General features: G+C 40.1%; 1 protein-coding gene across 1 annotated transcript in view; it reads right to left on the bottom strand.

The window, feature by feature from the left end:
- Positions 1 to 370: 370 nt before the first annotated feature.
- Positions 371 to 9,000, bottom strand: part of LOC147032812 (neuron navigator 3-like) — a 91,070-nt gene continuing 82,440 nt past the window's right edge. The window contains exon 10 of the mRNA XM_085850908.1: positions 371 to 2,468. Coding sequence (XP_085707034.1) covers positions 2,231 to 2,468 — 238 coding nt within the window. The 3' untranslated portion in view covers positions 371 to 2,230. The remainder of the gene's footprint in view (positions 2,469 to 9,000) is intronic.

Raw genomic sequence — 9,000 nt, 5'->3', positions numbered from 1 at the left:
ATAAAGGAAAACCGAAGGACATTACTGAACTACTCCCATGACAATTATAGATAACTTCATGAGATTTCCTTTGGGTAGCAGATTTTTTTATGCAATATAAAAGATATAAATAAAATATAAATAATAACAATATAAAAGATAAAACAATAACAAGAATAACTAGAAGGGCACTCGGTAGAGCGCATACCTCGGCCACATAATGCCTGATCAATGAGAACATATCGGGCCCAATACTTTTTTGAAATATTATGATATATATATATATATATATATATATATATATATATATATATATATATATATATATATATATATATATATATATATATATATATATATATATATATATATATATATAGTTTTTGGTCTTCTCTCAATCTCTCAATGGTGAAGAATAACATAAAAAATTAAATTATTCTCGTATCCGGATCCGGATTCGGATCTTCATCAAAATCAAACCAATTCATCATGGTCACAAACCCAATCTGTCCACCAAGTTTCATCCCAATCCGTCCACAACTTTTTGAGATATCGTGCACACAAACAGACAAATGAAATTGTTCGTTGAGCAAGGAATTGCCGGAATAACTTTGTCATATCTCCATGATCTCTGAAAAAACAAAAACCTGGAAATCAATTTGGTTCTTATAAGTTGATGGTGCTACTGTTTAATGAGTTATAGCACTTAGTTTGGTCATGATCATAACTTGGAAATCAATTGGACTTGAAATGGCGTTTTTATGGCAATTTGATAGTTTTGACTCGACCCCCTCTGATATTCGACCCCTGACAGCTAAGAAGGGTGTTGGTGTGACACCCCCAATGAGACATATCGTTGGATGCAGTATTGGACGATGCACATTTTGGATTTGGTTTGAAGTCGATACGACCATTTCTGTGGACGTTATTGTGAAAATAAGAATTTCGGTTCTTCGGTGACCTTGACCTTGACCTTCGACCTCAATTCACCAAAAACGACAAATGTCTAAGTTGGACCATGGCCGACGTCTGTACCCAGTTTGGTCATGATCGCTGAAACGATGTGGCTGTTCCAGGGTAAACAAACACACAAACAAACAGACAGACAGACAGACGCACAGAATGACACACACAACCGACCAACATAATTGCCGAAATCCGAAGGATTCCAGCAATTAACAAGTGGACAAACAGGGGTAAAAACATAACATACTTCCCCCTTCGGTGGGGAAGGTAATAGCAATATAAAAGGATCCGAGTTCCTCCGTCCGTAACAATTCATTCTAAAGGGTTCCTGCTGTTGTCGAATAACACAAAAGGTACCGTAGCGATCCAATTTCGTGGTTGGAAAGCTAATAATCCATTCACTTGGAACAAAAATGCATGTCCGTTTAATCACAACCTTGCCTGTTTTAAAAGCCCATGTTTCTGTGATTTCGGAATTTCGGACCTTGAGCTTTCATGTAGCAGTTCCAATGGTAACAATTATTATTATTCGATGAGAGCAGGAACCCTTTAGAAAGACATGGGAGGAGCACACAACAGGAAACCTATAAACTCGTGTTTCAGAGTGAGCTGTTTTTGTAAAATTATTGGAATAGTAATACTTCTCGAACACATTAGGAGCACAAAAACAATAATAACAACCACAGCCACAAAAATGACGGGATCCTTTTCCGTGCGTTCTACTTAATTTTACATCCTCATTGACACTCATAGACAGACATACAATATGTTTGTGAAGAACAACATGCTGTCTTTTGATTAAACCTGTCAACTAAGTGAAGGTGAAGGTTAGGGATGAGTCGTAGTAGTAGTAGTTGTCATATTAATAATAATAATCATAACAATGACATGTTTGGGTTGAACAGATAACTGCTGGTGATTCTCATGATCATTAAGTTAAATGAAAAGGAAAGTATCAATCACAATACATTGGTAGAAAGATACATCATGTTTTGAGGTTGTGAAGCAAATGATTTGTAAAATATTGTTTTAATACCAATTAGTGTATTTCATAACTGAATACTGTAGTTGTGTTAGCAAACAGAGGGAATCAACGTTTACACATAAGGAGGTGGTAGGAGGATAGGGGAAGGGGATGAGGATTGGTCGTAAAAGTATGGGAAGGAAGATAAGAGCATAGTACACATTGGGGAAGGGGGCAGGGGTCACAGATTGCACCATTTTTTGCAAATGTGTGGAGGCAAAAAGCAATAAAACTTCGAGTCGCCAGTCCTTTTACATTTAGTCAGGGAATACGAAGATTTCCACGGATATTTGTATGAATAAAGATAACAACAAGACAGCTGTTGAGACAGCCAAGGACATCAATCTCTGCCATCTTACCACACTGCGATGGAGACGCCACCTTAGCTTTCTCATGCACATTGAAACTCTGACTCCGACGGTTTGAGGTTCCACCAGTGACTGCTCTCCCCTTTGCTTCACAAACAGATCCGGTTGCTCGTGAGGCAGGAGCAGGGAGCCTGCAAAAAAGGGGTGGTGCTGTGTCATTAGTCTTCACGCCACCATTTGTCGAATAGCTGAATGCAAGTGGGAACTGCAGCAGGATAGGAAAGGTTGGGGGAATTGGGTTAGCCATCGTGCTTGTTGTCATGCATGCGCTATATGGAAACCACTTTAAAGAGACAAGGACAAATCTTTCTCACTCGCACACCACACAAACAACACTCACTGTACACAACACACTTGCGCCACAAAGTTCATCGTTATTGATCAATTGATTGTTGAACAAAATTTGATGTAAGTGATGACATCTCTGACTACGTGTCAGGCTCTGCAAATAAGGCATCATCCTGAATCACTTCGTTTCCTGGTACCATACATGTTAAATGACCATGGATAGTTTACTGTAAACTTTGCATTTTAAGTGGTTTCAACTTGATTTTGAAGCAATAAAGGTAGAAATATATGTTTAAGATCAGTCCTTAAAATTCCGAGCATGAACATTTCCTCTTAACGGTTGTTGTCTAGATATCGTTCTCTCCCCCTCTCTCTCCCTTTCCCTTTCCCCATCCCGCTGCACCACTCCCCCTCCTCTCTGAAATGAAACACATCTTTACATGCAATTCAGATAAGAAACATCAGGTGGCAGGATAATTTTATGCTTCGGCGAGAATGGTTTGCAAGTTTGCAAAATGATGTAGGATTATGCTTTTGGGAAAAGATAGATTAATTAGATTTCTGTAAATTCCATGAAAATTAAATTTTAAAGATTCGGAGCACTGGAAAGGTTATTCCAGAAGGTTGATAATGGAGCACATCAATGTTTACATTGGGAATGTTTCAGCGCAATAAGATTTTACATGATGGTTTGAATTAAAACAACTTTGGTCAAAAAGTTAATCACAATGTAACGGAACGAGTTAAAATTTCCCTTGTTCAAGTAATTTGCGTGAAACTCCGAATATTCACAGCTCTAAGAACATGGAACTAAGAAATAAATTCATGTCATGGCGGTAATATAACCACAAACTGTTGCACCACTTTTATAAAATGGAGTCAAAATAAATTTCATCGTGATCTAGAGGGAAACAACACACAAGTTAGTCCTTCGCTATGCAGTTTCCAGCCAATAATACGTAACTCCCAGCAGTGGGTAAGTCTGATCTCTTTGTGAAGAAATGATTTTGGCTTTGAAACTTTTTGAAAAGGGAAAACCTTTTGATTCCCCCCTCGGAGATGACTGTAAACAGTATTTCACAAGAAAAGTGCTCAGCATTGAATAAAGGTCAGTGCGAGAGAGAATGTTATTTGTGTTGCCCACCTCTCATGTCATGTGTTTGAGTGCGTGTGTGTATGTGTGTGTGTATATGTGTATGTGTATGTGTATATATGTATATATGTGTGTGTATATATATATATATATATATATATATATATATATATATATATATATATATATATATATATGTGTGTATGTATCTATTATATGTATATGTATATGTATACGTGTGAGTGTATGTGTGTATGCATTTATGTATATGCATATGTGTAGGTGTGTGTATGTATATGTATATGTGTAGGTGTGTGTGTGTATGTACATATGTATTTATGTATATATGAATGTGTGTATGTATATATTATATGTATATGTATATGTGTCAATGTGTGTATGTATATATGTATATACATATGTGTAGGTGTGTATGTATATGTATATGTATATGTGTAGGTGTGTATGTATATGTATATGTATATGTGTAGGTGTGTTTATGTATATGTATATGTGTCAGTGTTTGTGTGTGTATGCATATATGTATATGCATATGTGTAGGTGTGTGTGTGTGTGTGAATGTATAATTATGTCTATGTATATGTCAGTGTGTGTGTGTGTGTGTGTGTGTATGTATATATGTATATGCATATGTGTCAGTGTGTGTGTGTGTATATGGATATATGTAAATGTGCTGGTGTGTGTATGTATATATGTATATGTATATTTGTATATATGTATATGCAGATGTGTAGGTGTGTGTATGTATATGTATATATGTATATGTGCTGGTGTGTGTGTGTATGTATATATGTATATGTGTATGTGTATGTATATGTGCCGGCGTGTGTATGTATGTATATATGTATATGCATATGTGTAGGTGTGTGTATGTATATGGATATATGTAAATGTGCTGGTGTGTGTATGTATATATGTATATGTATATTTGTATATATGTATATGCATATGTGTAGGTGTGTGTATGTATATGTATATATGTATATGTGCTGGTGTGTGTGTGTATGTATATATGTATATGTGTATGTGTATGTATATGTGCCGGTGTGTGTATGTATATGTGCGTGTGTGTGTGTGTGTGTGTGTGTGTGTGTGTCTGTGTGTGTGTGTGTGTGTGTGTGTGTGTGTGTGTGTGTGTGTGTGTGTGTGTGTGTGTGTGTGTGTGTGTGTGTGTGTGTGTGTGTGTGTGTGTGTGTGTGTGTGTGAGAGATACATTTTTGTCAATTAATTACGCATGTCTATTCATTATTTACACACGATTGGAATGTACCTTTTGACCCTTTACACTACTGAGACCCCATTTGAACTTTGAAAACTCTTTAAGATGCCGAAGATCCTTTAAGATCCTGAAGACCCCTGAAAACCCCCAAGACCCCGAAGACACCAAAGACCCCCAAGACCCCGAAGACCCTAAAAGACCCCGACAATGCCAAAGTGTGGCATGCAGTGTGGCAGGCGCATTATCCTGCTGAAAGTGGCCACTGCCATCAGGGAATACCATTGCCATGAAGGGGTGCACCTGGTCTGCAACGATGTTTAGGTAGGTGACATGTCAATTTGACATCCACATTAATGGCGGGATCCAGGTTTTCCCAGCAGAACATTGCCCAGAGCATCACACTCCCTCCCCCGGCTTGTCATCTTCCGACAGTGCATCCTGATGCCATCACTTCCCCAGGTAAACGGCGCACACGTACACGGCCATCCACGTGATCTAAAACAAAACGGGATTCATCGGACCAGGCGACCTTCTTCCAATACTCCAAAATCCAGTTCCGACGCTCGTGTTGCCATTGAAGGCACTTTTGACAGTGGACAGGGGTCATCATGGGCACTCCAACTGGTCTGTGGCTACGCAGCCCCATAGTCAGCAGGGTGCGATGCACTGTGGATTGTGACACATTCCTCCCATGACCACCATTAAAATATTCTGTGACTTGTGCCACAGTAGATCTTCTGTCGGTTCGGAAGAGATGGGATAGCCTTCGTTGCCCTTGCGCATCGATGAGCCTTGGGCGCCCAACACCTTGTTGCCAGTTTGTGGTTTGTTCCTCCTCGGACCACTGTTGGTAGGTACTCACCACTGCTGACAGGGAGAACCCCATATGCCTTGTCGTTTCAGAGATACTCTAACCCAGTCATCTGGCCATAACAATTTGGCCCTTGTCAAAGTCGTTCAGGTCTTCACTCCTGCCTATTTATCCTGCATACAACACATTAATTTCAAGAACTAACTGTTCACTTGCTGCCAAATATATCCGACCCCTTGACAGGTACTATTGTAACAAGATAATCAATGTTATTCAAGTCACCTGTCAGTAGTCATAATATTTTGGCTCATCAGTGTATACGAGGTCCGTCCAAAAAGTAACGGGACTGACTTCACATAAATTTTACTCCAAAAAATATAGTGAAATCACAGCTTGTCCCCTTCAAAATAGTTTCCCTCCAGTCTCACACACTTGTCCATACTCTTCTTCCACGCTTCGATGCACCCCCAGAAGGCTTCTTCTGGAATCCTCCCGAGCTCCGTCGTCACGGCCCTTTTGATGGCCTCCACATCAGGAAATCGGGTCCCCTTGATCACCCCCTTGAGCTTGGGGAAGAGGAAAAAAATCACAAGGGGCCAAGTCTGGCTAATACGGGGGTTGCTCCAGAGTTGGCACGTTCCTCTCCACCAGAAACTGTCGGATGCTCAGGGCACTGTGAGCAGGGGCGTTGTCATGGTGGAGCACCCAGGTGTTGTTCTCCCACAGATCCCTCCTCTTGTCCTGGACTGATCTCATGAGGCGCCGGAGGATCTCCTTGTACACATATTGATTCACTGTTTGACCCTGTGGTAGAAACTCGAAGTGGATGATACCCTTGATGTCAAAAAACACGATGAGTATCACCTTAACCTTCGACTTCGACATCCTTGCTTTCTTTAGTTTTGGTGATGCCAGACTTTTCCACTGATGACTCTGCCGTTTGGTCTCGGGATCGTATTCGAATATCCACAATTCATCGCCAGTAATGACTCTCCCGAGCATGTCTGGATCGTCCTTGAGGCACTCGATAATATCTTGACAGACAGTGACTCTTTGCTGTTTCTGGTCTTGGGACAACAGCTTCGGGACCATCTTTGCGCACACCTTGCGCATTTCGATATTTTCAGTGATGATGCTCCAGACTGTGTCCTTGTTGATGAAAAGTTCCTCAGCAATCATCCGCACTGTGAGTCGACGATCTGCACGCACCATCTGCTTCACACGCTCGATGTTGTCTGCCGTTCTGCTCGTTGAAGGTCTTCCAGGCCATGGATCGTCTTCAACCTCCTCCCGTCCCTCTTTGAACCTCTTGTGCCATTCAAATGCACGTGTCTGTGACATTGTTTCTTCGCCGTAGACTTGCTGCAGCATTGCGAAGGATGCGAAAGGTGTTTTGCCAAGCTTGGCAAGAAACTTCAGATTGGCTCTCTGCTCACGACTCAGAGCGCGACGACTCAGACTGGACAACACGTAAAGCACGATCTGTAAAAAAAATCACACAATGAGCACAGTCAACAATCACCAATCGTATATTTTGCTGGAATGTTGCGAAAGACTGTGACGCAACCCATTCATTCAAGTTGTGTAAGTGGAGCACACAGCAGACTCAGTCCCGTTATTTTTTAGATGGACCTCGTATGTCTTAATAATCTAACCACTTACTGACTCATTGACTGATCAACTCACTGACTGACTGATATTAATGTTTGGTACCTTCCAGTTGATGTAGAAAGCTGAAATTCTGCATGCTGATGGAGGAAGCAGATACACTAGTGACAAGAAATACAGCAATCAGAGATTGCAGACCCTCGCCAGGACCGCTTTTGTGTAGTGTATTTTGTGTGGTGTTTGTGTACTGGTGTGTTTCGTAATTAATGAGACATGATTAGAAATACTACTTTATAACTGCTAGCAGTGATGACCGGGTACCAAGACGTCCTGCTTTGATGCAACCCCGCTTTGATAGGACACCTGACCCTGACCCTGACCCTGACCAAATACGTTTTTTTTAATTGTCATTCATTATTCAATTGAATTCAGAATGGGATTAAAATAAATTCATTTCAAATCAAATGGAAGACCAAATCGGTACAATCCTGCATTGGAGTAATCAAAAGGAACCCCAACAAACAAAAAGCAAAGATGTCGTCATCAGGAGGAACCTGAATAGGATTTGCATTTCAGCTGCTACTCCTCTACCCTCAAACCCATCCAGGCACAGCCTCGTGAGCCATATTCAAAAATAAATAAATAAATAAAATATTCAAAAACCCCAAAAGAACCCATTTCAAAAAGACAAATCATTCTAGCTGCCAGACCATGCATCTGATCAAGTTGAAATTTAAAACCTGCATTCCACATCACCACTAGATCATAAATCTGAAGTTTCATGTCGATTAAGTGTTTCCGGAAAAAACATTATTTAATATTTTTCTTCAATCCAATATGACTGCCAAATCATGTGACATATGACATCACATGTGGGAACCTTTTGTTCCTCATGTATAGGTGGTCATACGTGTAAAGTTTTGCCTCAATTTGTTCAGAGAAGATTTTTGAAGGTTTAAAAAACAACAACAAAAAACAATATCGCTGCCGAATGTTGTCATAGAATATTTTTCTGTGGACCATTTTATCCACAGATGACCCTCAAAATTTTTCATACTGATTAGATGTAGCATTCTACATATGCAATTATCACGTCATAAGGAAGGCACCTATGGTGTAATCAAAAATCACACTTATTCCACATCAGAAGTACTTGCCAAATGCCAAGTTTTAATGTTTTTCTTTAGTGCAGTTTCAGAGATACAGACATCCAAAGTTTTTTCGTTTTCCCAACACGGCTGCCACACCATGTGCCCTAGGATGTCATAATTATGATTAGAACATTCTACATGAGGAGTTGCACCTATGTTGAAAATTTTGTCTCAAACAGACAAGTGATTGCGGAGAAAAGGACAAAAGTTCTGTGTGGACAAACAAACAAACAGACAACCAGACAAAGAAACGGACCTGAACGCAATACCCTTTCCTTTGGTGAGGGTAAAAATCACAGAACTATCAGAAAGCATCCATAAATGAAAATATCTGAAAATAAGTGCACCCTTGCTGCGCTGGCAGATGGACAGCTGTTCTTTGCAGATTATGCGGTTTTACCCGTGTGAGACATAATCCGTGGCGATACTCACCATAACAGTCAGGAGGAGCAAATGATGTTTAAACGACGAA

Source organism: Eptatretus burgeri, chromosome 2 (genome assembly GCF_056783735.1).
Source record: "Eptatretus burgeri isolate ZD-2024b chromosome 2, Ebu_testis_v1, whole genome shotgun sequence".
NCBI classification, from domain to species: Eukaryota; Metazoa; Chordata; class Myxini; order Myxiniformes; family Myxinidae; genus Eptatretus; species Eptatretus burgeri.
Note: the sequence above shows the minus strand (reverse complement) of the source record. Positions and strands in the feature narration are given on the sequence as shown.